Source organism: Ctenopharyngodon idella, chromosome 17 (assembly GCF_019924925.1).
Source record: "Ctenopharyngodon idella isolate HZGC_01 chromosome 17, HZGC01, whole genome shotgun sequence".
Lineage (NCBI taxonomy): Eukaryota > Metazoa > Chordata > Actinopteri > Cypriniformes > Xenocyprididae > Ctenopharyngodon > Ctenopharyngodon idella.
The window spans coordinates 11,320,600-11,347,252 of NC_067236.1; the positions used below are offsets into that span (position 1 = coordinate 11,320,600).

The 26,653-nt window shown below is 37.7% G+C and overlaps 1 protein-coding gene across 1 annotated transcript; it reads left to right on the plus strand.

Moving 5' to 3' along the window:
• The first annotated feature begins 1,133 nt into the window (after nt 1–1,133).
• Nucleotides 1,134–25,620, plus strand: htr1d (5-hydroxytryptamine (serotonin) receptor 1D, G protein-coupled). Its single transcript, XM_051868291.1, has 2 exons — nt 1,134–1,496; nt 23,306–25,620. The coding sequence occupies exon 2, from the start codon at nt 23,957–23,959 to the stop codon at nt 25,097–25,099; it is 1,143 nt and encodes a 380-aa protein (XP_051724251.1). The 5' UTR covers nt 1,134–1,496; nt 23,306–23,956; the 3' UTR covers nt 25,100–25,620.
• The last annotated feature ends 1,033 nt before the right edge of the window (nt 25,621–26,653 follow it).

The following is a 26,653-nucleotide window of genomic DNA, read 5'->3' on the forward strand; positions in this document are numbered from 1 at the left end:
AAGGGCGTCCCGGGGCTCGAGATTCGCAGAGTAGGAGGGGGGTAGTGACGATGAGTGCTGCAACTAAAAATGTGTCAATGTCCGGTGAGGTTCGGTTGGGATATTACTGACGGCCCGGCTCAGTAATCTCATATCACATGATCTTATTAACTGCTTATCTGCTGAACTGCCATTTTCTTTAGCATGCTATTCAGCACAAATCCCGCCTTGCAGTCAATTTCAGTGGTTAAGGTTATGGTGTAGGGTAGGTTTAGTGGTTTGAATTTGTTTTAGCATAGCATTGTAGGAAATCTGCACTGTGATTCACATGACCAATGAAATCTTTAGAATCGGCTGCAGGGTGAACTGGATTGGGGGGGAGGGGGGAATCACGCATGCCTGTTGTGCCTGTCTGTCAATAGGAGAAGGCCACGCCCTATTTTGGAGCTCCCACCCAATGTTGCCAAGTCCACGGTTTTCATACGGAATCGGGCTACTTTTACACTGTTGCCATGGGTTGTTTTTCATGTCCGCGGGTTGAAACGAACCCGAATAACATGATATTTAGCCCCTGAATAGCGAATTTTACCAGGGGAACCCCGCCAAAAATGCGGATTTTACTCCCTGGAACTTGATTTTTACCGGGGGGACCCCCTGAAACGCCATTGAGCTAGTTTTGAGTAGCAATTAGGCGGGTTCTGTTGTGAAAACCTGGCAACCCTGCTCCCACCCCATTTTGGAGTTCACACCCCATTTGGAGATCTCCAAGCTGCAGCTATACCCTTCTCCATTATAGGCCGACTATATTTGTTTCATGGTGATGCATTTTAAATAAACGCATTTTGTCAAGTGAAGTAAACTAATACAGATGTCACCTGTTCAGTATGTAGGGAGAAGTGGATGGGTAGGGACCGCTCCTGTGGCTCAGAGAAAAGAGCGCGAAAGTAACGTTTAATATTCTATTCGTTAATTAGCTAATTAGAAAGAAACACTTTCAAGGAAATTCAAAAAACTTGTTGACATTTACTGACGAACCTCAAAGAACGAAGAAAGAGCGCTGCGGCAGGACTTCTGAGAGAGAGAGAGACAGAGTGCGATCGAGTGTGTGTGTCAGTGAGAGAGAGAGAGAGAGAGAGAGAGAGAGAGAGCGAAGATGAAAGAGAGCAGAGAAGACAGCAGCACGAAACGGGACAGTGTACTCTTGCGTACTCATCGCTTCACACTAACAATAATACAATAATATATATTTTATGTGTTGAGCACTTTATTCAAAGCTTTTTGCGCTTTTCGTTATGATACGATATAAACTGTCTTCTCATCTGGCTTTGGAGTCTCGTGTAACTATGCATGGTCGTTAACCATATGCATTGTGCTGGATAAGGCGCAACGCACAGTATGAAAGCTTAAGTGACTTACGGTTTAAAAGTAGCAGTTCTTTTGGATACTCGACTTGCAACAGACTGGTCACTTTGATTTAGAGTCTCGCGCCTGATGAAATGAGGAAAAACTTCAGCTTGGTAAGTTTTTGAAACACCTGACGATATCCTGCTCAGTCTGAATGCGATGCGATGTGTGCTCAGAATACAGTGACTCTGGTTAGAGATTTATTTTCTGCACGTTAAAATCTCAGTCAACATTTATGCGTGTCAGAAGATCAATTAAAACGTTCGTGTTTATCAAGTTTGGCTAACAAAAGCTATCATAGAAAGCTTGTTGTTTTGAGATAATAGCTGAACGTGTACGTTGAAAATATGGGTGATGTCTGTTTCCTCTCCTTCCTCAACCCTGCTGAAGAATAGCTGTTTTGGAACATGTTAGCTGGTTTCTAGCTGTATTCTAGCTCTATTTTTAGTGTAAAATGGCCATGCTGGTTTGTTGCTGGTCTGATCAGCTTGCTACCAGCTAATGACCATCTTAGGACCAGGTAGAAACAGGCACCATGTTCCACAACACAGGTAGCATCTTAAACTAGATTTTCCAACAGAGAAGTGCTCTGGTACCAGAACATGTAACCAGTTAGTACAAACCAAGTTACACCATCAATAAGATCCTTTATGGATGCTGGGAAACACAGCCTAAATTGGTTTACTGGTTTAAGATGACCTTTACAGGTTCAATTTTAGGCTATAGTTTAAGATGCCTTAAAGTTAAATCTCATAGCACAGAGTCTGACCTTGTTTCTTTTCCTCTGTTTTCTTTCCTAACACCCCCCACTTCATTTTTAAATGAAGAAAGCCTACTGTGGTGTTTAATTAACAACCTTAATTACCCTTGCGGTGTGATGTTCAATCCGTCAGGCTGAGTTTTAAACATAGCGCCTGACATGGCTGGCCATTGTTAAAGGTCATGACCATGATCAGTGTGAATGTGTGTTTGAGTCTTATAGTCTATCAGGATGTATAAACTCTCACAGGTGGTGTGAATGTATGAAGGGCAGAGCACTATTGGTCACTGTATCTCACTGCAGAACGGCAACGCCATTCAATCACATATGCATAATTGCTCTTTTCTCCTCTCTCACTTTTCTTGCCTTTCTCTCGCCTCCTTTCTCCCGCTTTGTCTCCCTCCCTTATCTGTCTCTCATGCAAACACACCACACACACTCAACACAACTGCAGTGTGTGAGATGGACAGATAGCTGGTGTGAAAGGGAAGCATATGTGCTGGCTCTTTGGATGCTCAGCGTGAATCGTCAGCAGATAGCTGTGACCTCTGCCTGAATGACCAGCATACGGACGTCCTGATATACAAATGAAACAAATTTTTGCATATAGGCTTTCTGAAACATGATTCTATGTAAGCATGATTCAGTGGGAAATTATTTTACAGTGATGACTCATTTAAAGTATATTTTTTTTTACCCTTTTAATTACCACAATTCTGAGTCAAGATCAGTTTTAGGTCGCAAAGGTTTTGCATGTGGGAGGAGTATATTCTCCTCTATTCTTTTAAGATTTACTATGAAGTTTGTTGCTAAAATCAGTTTTTGAACTCATTTGAACTCACGGCTTTAATTTAGAAATTTAGGTTTAGATAAAATCATTGTCTAGCCTACAAACAATCATTTTACATAGTTAATTTTTTTTTTTTTATTAATACACCATTTAGTTTCTTTACCCATTTTCTCTTAGACACCATTGCTCTCCATAGTCTACATGATTTCACGTTGTACTTCTTTCCATGTGGTGGCAATGTAGGTAAAATCTGACCCATCCACATACATGTCCCATATAGGTATTCTCTACAGAGAGCTGTCCATCTCCAGCTGTATGAAATCACTGAAAGAGAGGAATTATACTGAGATTGAAGGTAGAAATCAGAGGACTGGGGAAGGGAGGAGAGTATCTGGCACTTTTTTTCACACACGAGTATGTGGCTCTCTGTATCTGCTCACAAGCAGTGGAATGTTGCATTTGCGTAACCGTAGCAACATCTCTAGAGAATCAAAGCAATTCAGGTCTTCACTTTATAGCAGATAACAAGTCATGGCAGGTAGATGGGGATTTTATATACATAGATTCATTTCATAATCGTTATGGTTTATAGATAGCGTTTTTTTTTTAGATGTTATAGTAAGCATAATTTGTGTTCATATATTTTATAATTTTCTTAGGAGAATCATAAAAGTAGGCCTGCTGTTAAATCAAGTGATTTTGTTCTGATTATACACAGTTTTTCTTTTGCTAAGATAAGGATGTCTGTGGATGTATTAATGCGTTAAGAATAAATGAATGGGCTAAATGGACTTCAGAATAGAACTGTTAGGTGCCAGTGTGTGACATTGTATGTCATTTTCTTTTAAATCGTATGAATGTTAGCCTGTGATATTGACTTAGGCATGAAGAAGGTATTCAGAAATTTGGTTCCAGTCCTGCGCAGAACCAATTTCATCCTGGATTTAGTATAGAGGGGTTGAGCTTGTGTTTACCCTGTAAATGAACAAAAGACTTTGTTAGCAAGACAGATTCAGAGGATGCATGTATGACATGACTGTAGCTGTGTGCTTTATTTGTATTTAGGACAACAGTTCAACTGATTTGGTCATTTTAGTCAGGGATGACCGGTTTAGTCAGAGGTTTGGTTGCAAATGTATACCTGTTACATGCAAATATAATTATATATATAATTTTATTTGCATTTGAGATTGCACATTTTCTCTGAATAAATTGGCTGTGTGTGTTTGATGAATTATATTTGCATATTTTCATATCAAATAGACTAGATTAGATATATAATAGACATACAGCACAGGGCACAACCAGGATATTTTATGCATCTGTATTTTTTGTATATAAAGCAATAAAAAAAATCAAACTAATCATTTTTATTTTATTTATTTATTTTGTAATTTAACAGTTTACATCAAAGTCTGTCTTAGCTCAGGTAAAAAAAAAAAAAAAAGAAAGAAATAAAAAAGAAAAGAAAGAAACTGTTCCCATAATCCCATTGAGATAATCTTAATCTGTGATTTTCTACAGGAAAAACATGATGAGGTATAAGCAATATTCCCCTCACATTAATCGTCAATCTTTCTTTCTTTAATATTTTGATATATTTACCCAAAACCCCTGAAGGATTTGGGTAAATATTCTGTTTCTCATTTGCCTTACTGCTGTAATTATTATGTAAAAATATAAACTTTAAATTACTCTAGTTCTAGTCTAGAGTCTTTACTAATATTTTCAGATATGATTTGTTCTCTCTCTGTGAACCATATTTTTATAATTGTTTTTCCCTAGTGTGTGAGTTCATTACTCTCTAATGGATGATTACATAATATCTATAACTACCTCCAGATCATTAGCATTTACTGCCTCTCTGTTCTATTTCTGGTCAGTCGTTACGGTCAATTTCTACCCATGAGACAAATATGGCTTTTTTTTTTTAAATAGTCTGCCTTGACAATTCTGCTTATTGATGTGTTCTGGAGAAGTTCAGGAAAGAATCTTTCTGCAGTACATCTTGCTATATGATATATCAAGTTTGAACATGATTGACTCAATTTATGTTACTCATGATTTAAAAACCCTTTTTATCTAAAGGGTTATGGAAATACCTGATATTAGTTTTGAGTGCATTATGAATAAATATCATTATTAATTACAGTATAAATCCTTATTGTACACATTTAAACTGTGTCCACTCTGCATTTCTTTACCATTTTTTTTTTTTTAAATGGATGAGTTGGATCGTAGAAGCTGCCAACAAATGTCCAGGTGGCACCTCATGAATGTAATTGAGAGAATGCCAAATGTACAGAGCTGGATTTGTGTGATAGATTTGATGGCTTTATTACACATGAGTAGATTTGTCCAGACTTTTGACTGGTAGTAAATGTATGTGATAATGAGGATATTTTTAGTTCATTAATAGTTAAACATAATAACATAATAGCGAAACTGAGCAATCAATTAATCCAAAAAAAAAAAAGGTTCTCTTAAAGGGATAGTTTGCATAAAAATTAAAATTCTGTCATCATTTACTCATCCTCATAATAAACATGAGTTTTTTTTTTCAAGTTTTTCTTCTGGTATTTCACAGAAGAAGAAAAAACATATGTTTTGATCGTCATGAGTGACTAAATGATTAATTTTTTAGATTTATTGTTCCAACAAATGCTGCAGGTCTGGAAATAATTAGTCATGCTTTAATGCGATTCCATGTTTTTTTGAGCCAGAAATCTAGGTGAAATAAAAGAAGAAAAATTCAATATCAACACAGATCAACCCTTTTCACCAAGGACAGTCTGTGAATAATGTGTGCAGTGCTGAGTGGCGTTTGAGGGTCTTCCATCGTGCTTTCAACACAGTCGTTCCTTTCTAGGAATTACAAACAATCTCTGCATTTTCTTTAACTCATACAAGCCAGCACTCAGAACGCACACATGATGGCATGTCCATAGCGTTAAGAATCAAGGATTGTCCCACTTTACTGTTCATTTTCAGAATGAAATATAAACCACTTCTGCTGTAGCAAGGTCTTCAATTCTAGCACTCTTTCAACACATCTGATGCAACTTAAAGATGCATTACATAAGCTGGATATCTTTGAAAAAATTTTTTTAAGTTTCCTAATATTTATGTTATAGACAGTTTGGCGAAAAAAAAAATTAAAGGTTCTGTCTCTCACTCCCTTGCAGAGTAGAAGTAATAGGATCTTTTTTAGGGTAACAGCTAAAAGGTTTTTGTTATATACAGCAAGAATTAAGGCCCATTTACACCAAGGACGATAATGTCTAGGTTACTATTGTAACCCCCGTTCCCTGAAGGAGGGAACGGAGACGTTGCATCGATACTGATGTAATGGGCTCCCAGGCAAGACCCCATTATGTCAGTATCAATGTAAGGTCGAACGTGACTGACTGAATGGGAACTATAATGATAATGACGATAAAGAGATAGGGCCCTATCAAAAACGAGGTCTGCAAACGAAGTGTGTTCAGGCCAACCTGATCTCAAAGCAATTCGTACGTATTTTACGAGGTGGCGAATTCGTATGACCTCACTCGTACAAATTTGTATGTTTTTTTGCTAAATTGTATGTATTTTACAAGTTGCCAAATTCGTATGAATTCGTACGAATGGCGATATTGCTGGAATCCCTTTCAGAACGATTTTTTTCCAGCTGATAAACAATAAAAACATTGACAGCCAATCAGAATCCATCCTGCTTTAAAGACCTTGAGCATTTAAAGCTTCAGACAACATGACTGCAGTGCATGCTAATAATAAACAATATCATTTGCTAGTTTGGATGCTAATATAGTTATCGTTCTTGTTGTGAGTGGGCCTTTAGTTTTAAGGAGAAAATCCCACAACACTGTGTTTAACTGGTTTGGAACTTTTAAGAGCAACTCTTGACCTTCAGAAGTGGCTTAATTTAAACTCAGCCCAAGTCCAGCAAATCTTATTATGATTCAGCAAGTTCAGGTTCAGTGCCGGCCATCTCTTAGCAAAGATGATTGAACGCTGTTCTTCTAAACTATTAAAAATTCATCATTTCCCAGGTTCCACCATGTCACTGCAGTCTTTGTGGTCTGTGGAGCCTGACGTGATGGAGGAACTCAACATGTTCATCACCATTCAGAGCTGTCTCTTTGTTACACAGCTCCTTGGCTAAAACATGTTTTCCATTATATTTGAAATGTTGTCTTGGAAAAGTCAGTGGTTGGCTTTTTAAACATGTACTTTGAAGATTGTAACGTGGCTTTGAAACATGCTTCAAAGAAACAAATGCTACGAGTTCAGTCAGATAAGTACAGTCAGCTTTACCTTGTTATGATCTCTGTTCTGAATTTCTACTGCAGATGGCACAGATTATCTCTTCGCCTTGTGTGCTTAGATAGGTTCATGGTTTATTTCACCCAGAGTTCGGTGCTTGGGTGAAGAACAGTGGAGAGAGCATTTTTTTTTTTTTTATCATCTTTTACTCACCCTTTTGTTTTCTTTTCTTTGAACTCAAACTGTTTAAGGGTACGTTTACACGACAACAATATGATTAAAACGGAGAAGTTTAAAAAAAAATGTTTTTTTGTTAACAACAAAAACGCGAATCTGTGAAAACGATGACGTCATGCACATGCGCATTACATGTTCAGTCTATAGAGGGTATGCATTGACGTCACTTTCCCGCCAGAACACGCTCCCTCAGCTGGACGTAGTGGCAAAAGAACCTGCTGCATGACTGGATTTAATAGGGGAAACTGCGAAAATGCGAGTAAAACAAACGATTAGACTAAAGGTTGTGCTTGAAAGTGTTCCTTATAACATGTCAAAGAAACCTAATCCATGGATATTGACATGCAGCCAGGAATCGTGTTTCCTGTCATTTATAGGCTATGTGCATGATTTCGACGCCGGGGAAACGCATAAAGCAAATCTGCCTGTGAACGATTTCTATAACTACAATATAGGTAGGTCTAAATCTGAGTGATCACTTATATCAATGTTATATATATCGTCATATCGTCCAGCCCTAAAACTTATATAGTTTTTGTCAGTGTTTATTTAAATAGGCTACACCCAATTATGCAGAATATAAGATGGTAAATATTTAATTGATGAGTTGTCAACACAATATATAACAATACAATATATAGGGTATGATTTTACCCCAGAATCCATCGTTTCGACACAAAATGATAACTGCAAATCCATGTTTCTCTGCCTGGAGTCCAGCTGTTTCTGTGAATTGCAGCGATCCTTTTGCTCCTTTTTCTGTAGCTTTCAGCAGTCTGTAAAAATATACCTCAGATTTTATGTCAAAGATATTTGTATAGTCGATCGCAAAGCTCTTTCCCGTTTTGGATGTGTTTTGTGTGTTTTTCGCGGCATTCACGCTGAAAACCAATACTGCCACTCAGTCTTTTTGCCACTCAGTGGGCGTAACCGCAGTCATAACGGTCGACGGTGACGTCACGTGCATACCCTCTATAGTGTTTCATCGCCATCTAAAGGCCTACCAGCAGAATACAGCGTTTTTAGTCATTTTCACGGATTCATATGAATGGGGATCGTTTTGACAATGGTGTCATCTGTAAGCAGAAAACTGAAAGGATAAACTTCTCCATTTTAACCATATCGTTGTCATGTAAATATACACTAAGATTGTGCTGGGGATTTTCTCTGGGCTGATGCACGGTACCATATTAGTTACCGAATATTTTATTAGATATTGGATGTTTAATTGTTCATGCTTATTTCCCTGATTTTTTTTTACAGTTAAAATACCCTTGGCATCAAATAACATCAAAGTTGGTCTTTAAAACGCTAATAAATATAAGTGTTAAATGTTTTTCACACAGTAGAACCAGTGCGGCATCCACGTTCAAAACAACTATACTTGTAATACCACTGATTGGACACTAGGTGGTGCTGTGCAATAGATTACAGAATAATGCATGTTTGATTTCAAATTATATAACTTTATTATGGCTGTTCTATTCATTACGTAATTGATATTGGAACAGTTGTTATTAAATGAGTCTCGTTTGTTTTGCTTTATCCGATAAAATATTTTGGAGTATAACCGGTATCCAGCGGCAGCTCATCTGTAAGGGCAGGTGTGGGGCAGTGCCCCATCAAAATATTCATCCAAACATTGACCTCTATATACACTGAATTAATATTAAATAGTAAATGTGTTCAGCATTCTGCAACAAATATTTACTTAAACTTTACCTAAACCCTGTCAATCAACATTAGAGCGCCACCCTCAGGCTGAATAACGCAACCTCTGCCAAAAGTGTGTATGAATGTGTTCAGCGATTGGAATATAAAGCTTACAAAATGTTTATCATAAACTTTACGGCCAAGGAGCCTGAATACTGTGGCAGGCCTATCATACAGTACATTGTTAAGCCTAAATTAATTTGCAGGGTTTTAAACTATTGACCTGTTTTACAGAATATGAAAGTTTGTTGAGCTAACGCACATTTTAAAATTGGTGTATCCTGTCAAGCTCTACAACAACATCATGAAGGTAGTCCATATGAAGCTATATTCCAAATCTTCTGAAGTCATACGATAGCTTTGTGGGAGGAACAAACCAAAATATAAGTCATCAATGAGTTCTTCAACTTTATTCCATAACTTCTTCACCACACAGCTACCCTCAAACAACTAAAGTCATTCTGTGATTGAAACGATGAAGGCTTATCTGCTAGAGCTATTTTAAGAGTGCTAACTGTTTAGCCTCGGATTCAGAGCTCTGCAAAGTAATTCAGTCAGAGGTTTACATGATTAGTGAAGGTTTAAGAAGGCAACAGATGAAAATCACATGAACACTGCGAGGCTTAGGATCTTTTGCGGCTTATCTGGTTTAACACCGGAGACGCAGACTACATTTTAAAACATTGCAGCACTCGAATCCCTTGCATACTTGTGGATCTTCATTCTTTATTTGGTTGGATTCAATGGAGTTGTGAAGACACTGATTGAGCAGTCGATGAGAGTCGACAAGCATCTTCTGCTTTGCACAGCAAGGTTCCAGATTTGAGGACGTTCCCATGAACAGATCAAAGCGGAGTTCATACGTTGTATCTGACACATTCATTCTAACTATAAAAGAAAATGCTTCTTTTTGAGCAACATAATCCAAACTCTGTATTGATGTACTGAGCACAATCATTCTGTTTGTATAATCAAATTAGCTTTTCCTTTAGATAATTGCAAGGTTTTTCTTTAGATCACTCATTAAATCAAAACCACTCGATGAACAAAATTAAAGAGTTAAATCAGCTCTTAATTTGCACTGATATCGATTGTTCCCAGATACATTGATTAGCACAAACGAACAAGTGTGTTTAGACTCTTCTGTTTATTGATATTCACAGATCTCTGCATGTCACTCTGACGATATTTGACCCGTGATCATCATAAAGCCTCTCGAATCCATAATTCAAATGCAGCACACGTTGCCTGGAGTCTGTGCCGTTTGGCCCGAAGCCAAGGTTTCAAACTCAAGCCACACACTTCAGCTGGTCTTCAATATTTAATCCACCAAAGCAAACAGCCGTCCTGCCTCAACAAAACACCTTCACACTTATCATTCTTGGCCTCCGTTAATGGTTGTGTTCATAAAGATCTGATGAATTGAATCTACAGGACATTCACACCAAGAGTGAAAAGGTCAAAGGGGCATGAAAATATATTTGCAGGGCTGAGCTTTTATTTGATTGGAGAGACTATAGGGATGTGATAACACTGCAGTAAGAGTGTAAGTGCTGTTTTCTTAAGCAAGAGTTCTATATCAGTTCAATCGGTTATCTACGAGATGCTTTTCATCCCAAAGTGACCTACGGTGCAGTAATTACAGCGACAGTCCTCTGGAGGTTCGCGGCCTGCATTACCAGGTATAAACTACTGCATGTAAAAGAGTAGAGAAAAAGATACAATTACTGATCGTATTATATCATGCATTTATTGGCTTTTCTCTGAAGCTCTATTTGAATAACCTTATGTCACCATATAAAATAAAAACGCCTTACTATGGAATTAAAGTTTACCCCGGACTAGAGCACTTTAAAAACTCAATAGGACTGCATAGTGCTCTACAAATTAAGGTCATCGTTCGTGTGCCGATATTGAACTGGTCCTTGGAGCTTTTTGCTTGCTTGAATCGTAATCCTTCAGTGAAGACAACTAGAACTGAAAAATCAATTTGACTGGCTCCATACACAAATGCAGAGATGCACTGAGCGGTTTGACAGTGTGGTTTCTGTGCTTCTGTGTCAATTACAATACCAGACCACAAGTTGATTGCTGCTGTCTGTTTTTGATTTGTGCTTTTCCCCATATTCACTACCTTACAGGGATCAACAATAACGCTTTTTTCTGCTGGAAGTTTAGATTTGTACTTGTCTGCCAATGTTTTCAATAATCATTTTAAAATGCTCTAAAAAAAAAACTTTGTTTAGCAACAAATTATATGCGTATTTGTTTAAAACAATCATGTTTTATTTAAATAGATAGAAAATTCTGTCATTTACTTACCCCTACATTTACCCAAATGAAGATATTTTGAAAATATCTGTCATGCAGGTTTGGAAAGACAAGAGGGTGAGTAAATGATAACAACTTTTATTTATTTTTTAAATCAAATATTATAAATACTTTTCTACAAACAATTAAAATCTAGTTGTAGCATCACCACAGCACTGAACCAATAAGTTGTAATTCCATCATCTGGCCTGAATTCTCTCACACTGTCCTAGATTACCTTGTTACTTGGTGTGTCTTTTTATCTTTACCCTTTTCACCTTTAACCTTTCACCTTTGATTATTCAGGTAGAGTAAGGATAGTCAATCTAGTCTAAACCATAACGTACTCATCCACCCCACTAGGGTTATCCTAGGGGGCCGCTAGATAACTTAAAATTAATTTAAATATATTAATACACTGCCCGGCCACAAAAAAGTCACTGTTTGGATTTTAATAGGCAAATATTTAAGAATCTATGAATGGATCATTATTACAGTGATTATTATTTTTCTAGCATGTTACATGTTTGGCAGCGGTTCTTTTAACCCTAATTGGTGGAGTGTGTAGCTTTTCATTTCTTAAACAACCATGTAAGAAGACACATCATGGTCAGAATGACAATGTCAAGATTCACCAGGGTTAAAATTGTGAAAGAATGGTTCAGAAAGCATGAAGACACATGAACTTTCACACATGAATTGGCACCTCTGAGTCCAGAGCTTAATTTCATTGAAAGTCTTTGGGATGTGCTGGAGTAGACTTTACAGAGTGCTCACCTCTTGCATTGTCAGTACAAGATCTTGACCAAAAATTGATGCACCTTTTGATGGAAATAACATCACAACATTTATTATTACATTTAGGTTAGTGCCAATTCATGTGTGAAAATGATTCTTCATGCTCCCTCCCAACAATTCTTTCACAATTTGAGCCTGATGAATCTTGACATTGTCATCCTGGAATATGGCCATGATACATCTTAATACATGGTTGTTTAAGAAATGAAAAGCTACACACTCCATCTTTTAGGGTTAGAAGAAGTGTTGCCAAACATATAACATCCTAGAAAAATAATAACCACTGTAATAATGATCCATCCAATGAGTATTTGCCTATTAAAATCAAAACGGTGACTTTTTTTTTTTTTTGGCCGGGCAGTGTATAACTCATTAATTTTATTATCAATACGTAAAATGTAAAAACTATCAATTAAATTAATTAAAAGAAATCAATTAAAACAAAGCACCACCTCTCTCGTACATATTCTGCAATTGTTTCGGAGCAGCTGAAGCCATTTCTCATGGCTCTGTGTGAAATACAGACTGATCGGAGGCTCAAAACACTTAGCCGCTTCATGAACATAGGATACACAAACTAGGCTACATCTCTCATTTGGATAATGAAAACCAGTGTTGCTAAAAAATTTTGATGGATGACGATTGTAATGAAGGTAAAGACAAACACAGTGACATAGTCCGTTATTATTGATGCGCAAACACACTGTGTACAGGATGTGCATTCTTGACTCACTGATCGCTATAGCATCGTATTTCTGCATAAACACAGTTCAATGCATTTGCGTAGTTGTCGAAATTAATGTGCTACTATGAGTGTTTTATAATGGATGCTCACCGAAGAAGCGTGTTTTGGAGGAGTTTGTGAGGATCAGTGGTGTTTATGTACATATGGGTATCAGACGCTCCAAATATAGACACGATTGCTTGTTCTGACAGAGGAACTGTTCACTGATGACATCGAATTGCCATCAGATCGCTGAGTTTCACGCATTCAGAATGTTTTTAATTTTTCATTTGTATTTTGGTGTGTTTAATAGTTCTGAATGGATTCGTATAGTAGCTATATGCAGTCCTTTGGCATCTCATTGAGGTCGTGTTTGCTATGGCAGGTTGACTTGTGTTTACTTAAGTTATAACTGAGCTGAGTAAGTAATTTCCCCCCGGTTTCACAGACAAGGCTTAAGCTGGTCCTAGACTAAAATGCATGTTTGAGCTGTTTTAACTGAAAGCAACTTGCACTGACATATCTTTGTCTCAAGATGCACACCAATAATGTTTTTTTCTAGTGTACATTCATAAATGCTACTTAAATATCCTAACTGAGCTAAGGCCTAATCCTGGCTTGGGCTAAGTCCTGTCTGTGAAACTGGGCCTTTAATTTGTAAAGAATGTCTACGAAGTATGTTTGCAAAAAAGAACACTGAAGGTTTAAATCTAGAATTTCTTTTGTTTAAAAAATAATAACATGGAGTTGTTGAAAAGTAATAACACTCGAATACAAATGTTTTTGTGAATAAAAAGGGAGGGCCTTGCAGTATTGATTCGGAGAGGAGGGGAGACTTGGGGTAAAAAAGATTGGGAACCATTGATGTAGAAGATTTCCTTGTGGTTGTTTTTTTTTTTTTTGAGGCTCAATTTGTAGTTATAAGTAAAGTCTCACAGGAGGCAATCATAACAATAAAAACATTTATTTTATTGGTTACAATATAAAGCACTAAAGGCAAATAAAAATAAAATAAAAATTTAAATCAGCTAAGCTAAGAGCTCTATAATCAAGCTCTAAACAGCAATATTGGAGATGCTGTTAAGCGCCCCTCAATAGGGTGTCAGGAGTGCTTTACTCAGTCTTTTATACTTCTTTTTGGGGATTTCCAATTCCTTTTAATTCATCAACATATGTCATGTATGATCCAATCTTCCTGTTGTAGGAGTAGCCTATCAGTCTCTGTAAATCATGTTTAATAAGCTGGATGTCCCTCTGCTGTCACCTATGCCGTTGTCCACCTTCTCATTTTAGTCTTCGTCATTCTTATCTCCACTTGTGGTTTTAACAACTTCTCTTCACCTCTGTGTGCTCTCTCGTTAACCATTGTGCTTGGTTAAAAACATTAAGTTCAGAAAAGTAGCATCCTGTAAAACAGGATGAAATGAGCAAAAGTTGTTAAAGTTAAGCTTTAACAACTTTTGCTTATTTCAGCCTGTTTTACAGGATGCTACTTTCCAAGCACATAGCATTCACACATCTTAATATTGAAGTATATATGGCAATAACGTAAAAGCAAGCAAAATAAATTCTTTGAAACAGGTAAATAGCAATATCAATATTCAAAACAACCTTAAGGCCCCGATATACTTTAAGCGAAACCAAAGAACAAACTGGTGTGACATCATATCGAACAAAATCAGGCCAAAATTAAGTTCATTTGGAGTTTGTTTGGAAATTTGAAACAGCTTGCCAAAGAAACTTTCCGGAAAAGTTTGCTCCAGCTGATAAATGCCAAACTACCATTGGGCCATGGTGATTACATAATAGATAGGTGTGCTCTGAGGCTCCGCCTTCTTTGGTGTGGAAATCTACTTCATTTCCTCTGTTCAGTCCGTCGAGGCCAGAAGCGAGTAAAAACATGAGCACACTGGATTTATAGTAGAAATGAAGTTGTAATTGTAATTGAAAGTGACACTGACACAGTTTTTGTTTAATAATGTAAAGCTGCTTGCTTTAAATCAATCTATTGTATAAAGTGCTATTGATAAATATAAAGTGCATCGCTATGATCAGATGCATACTTGACTGTTTTCTCACCACTGTCAGTGTGGACGGTCTCGAGATGCGTCTACAACAGACACGAGCGGCGCAATGCAATGCGGCAAAAGACAAAAGAACCCATTATAATCAGTGATGCTGTCTACACTGGATGTGGCACGACATGACAAATCCCTGACTTCAGTAAACTGATGCCTTGTTCTATTTGTGACGTTCTATTTATACTTCTCACAGGAAGGACAAATGGATTTGCAACAGTCGCTTTGTCGCGTCCAGTGTAGACAGCTTCTAGCTATTGTGGCGCGATGCGACGCATCAACAGCCGCGTCCGGTGTAGATACAGTCTAACAGTATACCACTTCTCAGGTCCTTTCTGTATGGAGTCTGCATGTTCTACCCCTGAGCGTGGGTGCTCAGGTTTCCCCCACACAGTCCAAAGACATGCATGTTAGGTGGATTGGACATGCCAAATTGGCTGTAGCTGTGAATGTGTGTGAGTCCCAAGCCATGTAATGGGGAGGGGTGGGGAAAGACCTGGCAACCTACCCTGGAAAAAACATTGCCAAGAAAATTCATGGAAGAAAATTTAAAAAGAAAGAAAATTTATGGCGATATGATGGCCATAGAATCACCAAGAATCAGATATGACTGAAATGGTTAATGAAAGAGAGAGATTTACTCTTAAGTGAAAAAGATAAACAAAAAAGAACTTTGTTATATTGGTATATCGGGGCCTTTACTGCCCTTGTAACTCTAAGGATAATAGTAACTCACAGGAAGCTCTGGCAGTTTAATTCATGTCTCCAGTTGTACTTATTTCTACATCAATGGGCTTTTACGCACATCAACATCCTGAATAATACCACTTATCCACTTATCACTGTTCAAAACTTCAAGAAGTTCAGAGCCAAAAACTGAACACAACAGCAAGGGCAAGAGTGGGAGGAGATGAAGATGAAAGGCAGAAATGGTGGAGGTCAAATGGTATCAAAGAGACATGTAAAGCCTGCCGGCATATTTCGCACCAAGTTTTTTTTTTTTTTTTTCCAGTGTTTTTTTGGTGCAAATGTAACACTTATTAGACCTGACAGGAGAGGAGAAAGGTCAGAGAAGCTCTCAGTTGGGCTCTGGGAAGATTTGTATTACAATTTTTGACCTACTTGTTTGAGACAGACATTTACATTTCAAATTTACAATTATGTCCTGGGCAAAGGCTTTCATACAAAAGCAACTACTATTAAAATAGATTCTCTCTTTCACACACACAGAGACAAAAGGAAGAAAGAAAAGCATGTGTCCTTGCAGAAGTGTGAAGATCTGACCTGATTATAACTTCTTGTAAGAAATGAAAAAGTATAGCACAGAAATACCTACTGACTAGTCTAGGACATACAGTCACCTTGGGGATACAGGACAAAGTCACCTCGGGCAGCAATTTACCCATGTGCCACATTCAGACCTCACACTTGCTTTTGCATTAAATGTCTATGAACAGCTGTGTGACAAAACTTTGAACGTTTATATATAAACAATAGCATACAGGTGCTGGTCATATAATTAGAATATCATCAAAAAGTTGATTTATTTCACTAATTCCATTCAAAAAGTGAAACTTGTATATTATATTCATTCATTACACACAGACTGATATATTTCAAATGTTTATTTCTTTTAATTTTGATGATTATAACTGACAACTAAGGAAAATCCCAAATTCAGTATCTCAGAAAATTATAATATTACTTAAGACCAATACAAAATCCTTCCTTTGGCGGGGACTTTAGACGTCATCATGACAAACAGGACATTTGGACAGCATTTCTCATGAAAAAGTGGATAAGTATTCATACACAGCGCAGATCATAAACACAGAGCTTATTTTTTGCGATTTTCCAAAAGTCTATGGGAAAAATGCATTGGCTTTCGATCGAGGGAACCCGTGCGCCGCTAACTTCCAGGTTGGCCTACAAAAACACGTCATCCCTGAGGTACTCTATACCGGAAGAGGAGCATTCCATGGATGCGAATCCATGAACCGCATTATTAGACAGTTTTCTAAGGATGCACAATTTATTAAAACCATTTAAAAATCATAATACAGCACTGCATAATGCTATCATTCTTAAATCTACACTTACACAGGAGAATACATCAATAAAAGTTTAAACCCTCGCTCTGAGTGCGCATGTTTTGATTGTTGAAATTACAGTGGCTGTAGCATTTCTATCATAAAGAAGTGGCCGAATATTATTATTATTATTATATGTTTAATTATGCTGTTTGGCCAAAAACAAGGATTTGATCGTGCTGTGTAACAACAACAATCACCAGGCTTTTGGTGCCCTCTGCAGGCATTTGTTATATATGTACTTATAACATTTCAGGGGGAAAAAACTCATATCCCCAGTTTCACAAACAAGGCTTAAGCTAGTCCTAGACTAAAATGCATGTTTGAACTGTTTCAACTGAAAGAAACTTGCACTGACATATCTTAAAAATACTGTATGTCAGTGCCATTGTTTTGTCTCAAGATGCACACCAGTAATATTATTTTCTAAGGCATGTTTATAAAAGTTACTTAAATGCCCTAATTGTACTAAGGCCTAATCCTGGTTTAGGCTAAGCCCTGTCTGTGAAACCAGGCCTTGATGTGTTTAAATATGCAGCTTAGCTTGTTTTGAATTAAAACGATTTATTGATTTGTGCAAAATAAACAAATTATTAGTGAAACTATGTCCCTCTCCTTGGTGGTCATTTATTCTAAATATATACTCTAGCTACTTGAAAATAGTAGTGTAGAAAACACGCACATTGTGGCATAGTTTCCTTTGCTGTTGCCTGCTCTTGTGATAAACCTAGTGAATACTAAAGAAGACCATGGTCTCTGTGAATTGATTATTTTGTAGAAATCTGTTGAGTATAAAACAATTGCATGAATATGGGGGAATTAAAATAAATTGGTAAGGAAGTCAGAGTTGTGTTAATATATTTAATGTTTTGTTTATTATTTTTTTAAATAAATAATTATGAGAAGTGCCCTTTTTTCCACTTGAGCCCCTGCCCCCCAAAATATCTGTGCACGTCCCTGCAGGCCACAGTCGTGCCCACAACAGCTTGATTTACAAAAAGAACACTGAGTTTTTGAAGTTTAGAAAGTGTCTAAATGTATTAACTCAGTAAGGTACATCCCAAATCTCATCAGACCACATCTGCCTCAACAGAGGGGTACAGAAAAAGTCCCCAAATTCTAAAGCTTTAGAGCAACTTTGAATGTACCTTTCAGAAGTACATCACAACCTCCTACGGTTCCCAGTAGTTCTGTTATCACATGCCCACAAAAGGTGCTCCTTAATAGAAGTGTGAACTTATGGTACTTACCTGATGAGTCATCCAGAGTGGTGAAAGAGGCACAATGTTTTTTTGTTAACTCCAGTATTCCTCCTACACATCTAAGAAGACAGAAAACATTTATAGTATATGCATTAGTCGCATTGCGTCCACTGAAACACGTCCCGTATAAATGCATGTTGGAAGAGATTTCAGGACCTCAGTTCTGCTCACTTATGAAAGCTGAAATTAAGGTCGTGGGTCTTTTTAAGTCATTCAAATTGGAGTCAGATCTGTTATAAAGGATCAGAAAATGTAGTTTTTCAACAAAAATGTAGCACTGTATCACTTCAAAGTGTTAATGGAGTTTGATTTTTAATTATTTTAGTATGTTATTGATTAAAGAAAATGTAAAGGTTAAAATTAACATATCGTTTGAATATAAATATATGGTTTTCTGCTTCACATAAATTGTTGCTTGTCAAAAAATATTTTGTAAAATAATACATTTCCAACTTGTCACATTTTGTTAAACATTTTTCTGGAGATTGGTGGATCGATTGGCTCTTTTTTCGAGAGACAATCAGTGTCGTGTTGGATTACTATCTGCAGCTGTAATTGAAAAGGGTGGAAAAGGGCCTTTACTTCTAAACCTTCAAAACATAAGGTTGTTAGAAGTAATATGTCACATCGACTAAATGGTCTCCAGTCCGTCAGTCTGTCACAACAAAAAAGTTATTGGAAGACTTATTACAGATGGAGCTGAAAGCAAAACTTATACCCCAGCCAAACTCAGGACATGAAAACTTTAAGTGAGAGATTGTTATCCGTCAGTGGAGTTTGATTTAGGGTTATAGTTATTTGTTACACAAATCACAAATACTGACCTAGAATTACAAGGATATGCCACGGCCACAAACACTGATGCACATCTCAAAAAACATGCAAGACTGACATCATTCAATAACATCCAGATCTGCTCTGTTACCATGGCTGCAGTCTGTTTCATTTTATAACCACAGGCAAACAATTTGAGTGGAAAAAATAAATTAAAATATACCCTCAACCTTGACCATTTCACACTCACAGAACAAACAATTCTCTTATTCCATTAACTAGCGCTGTGTTGTTAACTAACTTTTTATTAGCATCACATGGTTTGGACTTTAATAATTAAATTGGTTACACTTTATTTTGACAGTCTTCTTTAGACATTCTACTAAGTAACTATTATTAGACTGTTAGGTTAGGGTTAGGTGTTAGGGTTCAGGTTAGTAGAATAAGTTGACATGTAGTTGCAAAGTTACTTATAGTCATTAGAAAGTCTATTAGGGGAGCATCAAAATAAAGTGTTAGCAGATATTAAAGGGTTAGTTCACTCAAAAATGAAAATTATCCCATGATTTACTCACCCTCAAGCCATTCTAGGTGTATATGACTATCTTTTTTCAGACGAACATAATTGGAGAAAATATAAAAAATATCCTTGCTCCTCCAAGCTTTAAAACAAACAAAAAGAAATGCATCCATCCATAATTAAAGTAATCAATACGGCTCCAGAGGGTTAATAAAGGCCTTTTGAAGCAAATCGATGCGTTTTTGTAAGAAAAATATCCATATTTAAAACTTAAATAAATAAATTCAAATAACTAGCTTCCGGCGGACGATCGTACACATACTGCGCAAGTCAATTTGCGCCAAATGAGTAACACGCGACGCGATGTATGACGCAGGATGTAAGAGTATTTAAAGCTTAGACGCCTCTCGCGGTTCAAACAAATATGGCTGGGCAACAAACTTAAACTCCTCTTATATCAAAATCTTTCGACATTTCTCTTTAAAATTTCTCGTTTTAGACTTCTAATTCGTGACCGGTGTTTTGTTTTGCTCTATCCTCTGCACTTCCGCGTTCGTCATTGCGTCTTGCGTGGGGTCAGAGGTTGCTCTTCCACCGCAAATCGATGCGTATGGCCGTCTGCCGAAAGCTAGTTATTATAGTTAATAAAGTTTTAAATATAGATAATTTTCTTACAAAAACTTCAGAAGACCTTTATTAACCCACTTGAGCCATATGGATTACTTTAGTTTTGTTTTGTTTTTTGCTTCAAAATGTGGCCCCCCATTCACAACCATTATAAAGCTCAGAGGAGCAAGGATATTTTTTAATATATCTCCGATTGTGTTCATCTGAAAGAAGATAGTTATATACACCTAGGATGGTTTGAGGGTGAGTAAATCATGGGATAATTTTCATTTTTGGGTAAACTAACCCTGTAGGCAGACAGTCTACTAATACTCTAATGAGAGTTAGTTGACATATAGTTGCAAAGTTACTTATACTTAATAGAATGCCTAAAGTGGACCATCAAAATAAAGTGTCACCCTTAACTGTTTTTTGACTTGTCACTGTGTTTGCATTTGTAGTTCTTGAAATGTATGTGCTGTCATTATTTTTGCAATTTAAAAACAGTTTGTCCAAAAATTAAAATTGTATCACCATTTACTTACCCTCATGTTGTTCCAAAGCTGTATAACTTCCGTTCTTCTGCAGAACAACAATAACAAAAATGATATTTTGGACAATGTTTCAATTGCATTTGTTCATACAGTGAAAGTCAGTGTGGTCCACAACAGCACTGGACCCATTGTAATTTCCATTGTAATTTATGAAAGAAAAAAAATGATATATCGTTTTATGTCTGGTATTGAACATACTTTAAGTTTGTCCAAGGTAGACTTCAAGGGCATTCATTCACATGCACTTCCTCTCTGTGCCATCAAGTTCACACAAAATTCCAAACAGAAAATTGACAAGTACAAGCTGACAATTACAAAATACAAAGCCATTTTAAACTGTTGTGCGCGTTTGATTTTGTCTGAGCATTCGGTCAATACTGGCAATAGTTGGCAACACATTCTGTGTTGTTAAATTAACCTGACAGTCTCCTTTCTTCCTGATATATTGACCTGGGTTCTTAATTTTGTTATTCTGACTTTCACCAATTACACAGAACCAAACAAAAGTAGAGAAAACATTGGGCCAACATTTGGAGCATGGCAATACCCTCGGGTTGGCCTCATTAGCGTGCAGCCCATTGGATCTGCTGGTGTGGAGATAATCCGCTGTTGTTTCCTGCCGTCTCACATGAAGTATATGCTAATGATGACACTGTTTTACAGAGATACAAGCCACAACTACAGCACTACGTTCTCTTCTTTAGTTTGCAGATTTTAAATCCCCTATAACATCTGAAACACACATTTAATAGTCTTTGCACAATTCTCACAATATGTTGACCATGTTTCAAATTGTCAAACACTACACTATAGTATCGTTTCAAAAGCTTGGGGTCAGTAAGATTTTTTTTTTTTTTTAACGAAATTAATACTTTTGATTCAGCAAGGATGCATTAAATTGATCAAAAGTGACAGTAAAGGCATTTACAAAATTACAAAAGATTTCCCAAACTTTTGAACAGTAGTGTATATACATTTGAAACCATAAAGTGAGCTTGTACTGAACCCAGAATTCATGCATATGCTATGTGTTGTCGCTGAGATGCTGTGTGTTCATCCTGGCTACTAGGTACACCAACAACTTTTACCAGAAAAAGTGTCGAGTCCTTTTGGGATGTGTGACCTTTATGCTTTCAATTACAAGAATGGAAATGGCATGTTTTATACATGAAGGGCAGTGGACATATTTTCTTTGTAGAATTTCAATTTCAATTCTGAATGCTTGGCCCTAAACAGCATCACATAGAATATAAATTGCACCACAATTATTTTTTTTTACCTAGTTTGACATGTACAGAGGCATGACATGTTTTGAAATGATTTGCAATAGGGTTTTCTATAAATATTCAGATATGTATATCTGTACACGCGTGTATCTAACTATAAAGGAAAAGGAAATGCGAGCGTGCTCTGCAGCACGCCGGGGACTGCTTATGTTTAAGTGAAGATGTTGGCAGGTGATGTGACTGATGTGTGTGACCTGACGGCAGGAGAGTGAGCTCCGCGGTTTGGATTCTTTTCCCCACCAGGCCAAAACCAGAATGCTTGCAGGTGTCACGACACATTGTTAGTCAGACACAGGAGCTCTGGAAGCTCTATGGTGACAGGTTTCCCCTCGAGGCACAATCCTCTAGATACTCATCAATCAAAGCTTGAGCCTGAAAAGCAGAGCCCAGGGTAAAGAAATATGTTAATGGAGGAAAAACTTACTACATAAATTTACAAGTTTTTAATGAAGATATCAGAAAAATAATGAATTCCATTTGCATCTTAAGCAAGGAGAGCAGGAATCTTGATTTGAGCATGCACAATTGATTTTATTATGTGGGTTTGGCTTTGCAAGAATAAAAATTTTAATACTTTCAAGCGCTTTAGGTTTGTTCATGTAATCCTGCAAAATAGAGTGTAGGAAGATTAAGAGCTCAGAAATTGAAACAGCTGTTTCTAGCTTCTAGCTAACTACTCTGCACTAATTTAAATAAATAAATAAATAAGTAAAAGGAAGAGCGCTCTCTTCCACTCTCAATACCCACAACTGAGGTGCCCTTGAGCAAGGCATCTAACCCCCAATCGCTCCCCGGGCGCCACAGCAAAAAAACGCCTACCCACTGCTCCGGGTGTGTGTTCAAAGTGTGTGTACGCGCTTGGATGGGTGAAATGCAGAGCACAGATTCCAAGTATAGGTCACCATACTTGACCACATATCACTTTCACTTTAGAAAAAAAAAAGACTTACCAAATAATTCTGTATGAAGTTTTACCTTCTAATGTAAGCAGTGAGAACCTAATTTGCATTATTAAAATGAATCTTCTCAGTATATTTCCACAGGTGCATCTCTTAAAGTTCAACTATTGCATATGTAGAGACTAAAATCAAGTGTTTTCTAAAGTTCTCACTCTTAATTCTCTCTTTTTTTTTCTCTCTCTCTCTCTATTCCAGATCTTCACCTGGATTGAGTCCTTTCTTCTGGAGTAGCACCTTCACATGGCCAATATTCAAAATGATTTTTACAGCATTTTACAAAACTTTTTACAGCTTTTGGTGTTCTGGAAAACTCCAAAATCATCTCTCTCTAAATCATTTGCAGCCATCACTGGATATACAGGGAATGAACTGTTATTTCAGTCCATTTGTCTGAAACAACAGCACTTTTGCAGACCAACAGGAGAATAAATTAAAAAGTCTTCCAGCAGTTCATGAGCCAAAAGTCTAGGATCTCCAGTTCTTATGGCAGAATAAGGGACAATAAAGAAAATAATGAGCAGTGATTTAAGGGCTGAAGGAATTGTTTTTATAACTCAAAGTCAAGCAGAAAAGGTAATACTGGTTTCTTGTTTATTCTGTGGCATTTAACTTTTTTGTGTGTGTCAACATATTCCACAAAAAGCATTAGAAACAGTCACAGTATCTTCAACCATGAATTACTGCTCACATTTATCAGCCATGACCTTCACAAAGGCAAAGCATCACCAATTTCTCAAACTAGCAAACTAAATTACTCTTTCACCAGAAGACGTTTTCATGGAATAATTGATCATTTATGGTAAGAATCATGCATAGATGATATAAAGCACTGGTGAACCATGCAACATGGATCTGTTCAACAGCTCAGATGAGTTCTTCCTCATCAATGCTACAGTCAGTCCCACAACCCTGGAGTCCTGGGATGACGCTATGCCCTTCAGCCTACAGATCTCCATCTCTGCCATGCTAGCAATCGTCACTTTGGCCACTGCTCTGTCCAACGCTTTTGTGATTGCAACCATTTTCCTCACACGCAAGCTTCACACCCCCGCCAACTTCCTGATCGGCTCTCTCGCAGTGACTGACCTCCTGGTGTCCATTTTAGTCATGCCGATCAGCATTGTGTACACGGTCAGAAAGACTTGGACTCTGGGTCAGATCGTGTGCGATATCTGGCTATCATCTGATATAACGTTCTGCACAGCTTCTATCTTGCACCTGTGTGTGATCGCATTGGATCGATACTGGGCCATTACCGACGCCCTGGAATACTCAAAACGCCGCACTATGCGGCGAGCGGCGGTGATGATCGGCGTAGTGTGGGTGATCTCCGTCTCGATCTCTATGCCTCCTCTATTCTGGCGGCAGGCTAAGGCACACGAGGAGCTCACGGAGTGCATGGTCAACACCGACCAGATCTCCTATACGCTTTATTCCACATTTGGCGCCTTTTACGTGCCCACGGTCCTCTTGATGATTCTCTACGGGCGTATCTACGTGGCGGCTCGCTCCAGGATCTTTAAAACACCAGCGACCAGCGGAAAACGGTTCACCGCTGCTCAGCTCATCCAGAACTCAGCGGGCTCTTCGCTCTGCTCGCTGAATTCCACCTCTAATCAGGAGGGACATCTTCATCCTGGAGGAGGTGGAGGTGGGGGAGGAGGGTCTCCTCTTTTCACGAACAGTGTGAAAGTAAAGCTGGCCGATAGCGTACTGGAAAGAAAGCGTCTTTGTGCCGCTCGGGAGAAGAAGGCCACCAAAACTCTTGGGATTATCCTAGGTGCGTTTATAGTATGCTGGCTCCCATTCTTCGTGTTTACGCTGGTGATGGGGGTCTGTAAAGACTGTTGGTTTCATCCTGTGCTCTTTGATGTGTTCACCTGGCTGGGGTACCTCAACTCGCTCATCAATCCAGTCATCTACACTGCCTTCAACGATGACTTCAAACAAGCCTTCCACAAACTTATTAAGTTTAAAAGATGCTACTGATGTTATACTCCTGTATAACTCCTTTTGACACATTCATGACTTAATTAGCAGATTTCCTCTGAAAATATCTGAATCCTGTGAACTTTCATTGTTCATATGCTGTTGAGGACCCATCGTACCCTGCCGTTTGTTTTTCAGTGAGCTCCTAAACGCGCATACAGTGTCTGGTCGATGTAGATTACTGTTCTCATAAGACAGCTTGTAAAATATCGTGCCATATTGTTGATGCTTCCTCGTAGTTAATGAATGCATGCTAAGATTACAAATCCTTCACAAGAGAGCAATGTTCTACTGTCTTTGTAACCAATAGCTGTCTATAAACTGCCTTATTTACCAGAAACAGAGTGAAATTAATATAAAAGACACTTGATTTAAAAAGAATACCAATGAATGAAGGTTGCTCTTCCCATAGGAAAGCATATATGCGCCCCCTGAGGACCGTGATGAAGTTTATGAACATTAGCATAGACTCCCTAAATAAAAAAGTTCATTATATAAGATTAAAAAAAGCTTTAAGTTTTGTGATTTTGTATTTTTGTATGAAAGAAGTTCGTTTTCATTTCCCTCCTTCAATTTAGATGTCAGAGTTTGAGGGGTTTTATGATCGTGAAGATGAAAAACAGGCTTCAGGCTGCATGGTTCATTTCAGGACATGATGCAGCAGAAGAACAGCATATAATGATCAAAAGTTCAAATTCTGGATGTACCTGATGTGTTTTGACACAACTTTTGCAGTAAAAGTGCCACTGAAGGAATTTTATTTTTTGTTTTTTAATTTATTTATTTATTGGTGTGAAGGTCATTATCTCGTCAAATATCCCAATAATGCAACTTGTGGAAATGGAAGCACCTCTGACTGCAGTGGTATATATGAAAAATGGCATCCAGGAAATTGGCAAACTTTGCCCCCCATCATTCTTTCTCATGATGAAGGTCAGCTGTGTTGGTTCAAAAGATTTTTTTGATAAGAAAACACAGCAATAAGAGACTGTAGACCTGAGTCAGACTGGAATAATGAGGCATATCCCCAGAACATGCTGCCCGCAGGCTCTCAAACAGCATTTGAGAGTGAGGGGAAAAGCTGTGCTGGGCTATTTGGTTGAGATAGATTGTCTGTATATTCACAGTCTGTATGTCAACAGAAATAGCTCCCTCTCACTCATCCACACAGCAAGGATGAGGTCACACCCCATAAAATAGATCTTTAGACTCATTATCATTCACTTCACAACCACCAGTAAATCCAAACAGGAATATTTGTTCGCCAGTATGTGGTTTGGTACATGAAGGCTGGTGCGATGTGTGTGATGTTCATCAGTTTGTGGCCGTCTTGAGATGGACTACATTACAAGATCGAACAGATACGTTCATGTATGTAGAGGAGGTACAACCTGAACAAATACACGACAGAGACTTTCCTTTGACGTCTATTGTATTTATGACATTTTCTGTTCCCTAAAATCTAAACAACCTCTTAAAAAGATAATACTTCACCCAAAATGAAAATGTTGTCATACTTTTCTTGTGTGAACAAAGACATTTCCCCCAGCATAA

Bases quoted from the DNA above. Each gene is read 5' to 3' on its own strand.
- htr1d (XM_051868291.1), top strand. From the start codon at position 23,957: ATGGATCTGTTCAACAGCTCAGATGAGTTCTTCCTCATCAATGCTACA.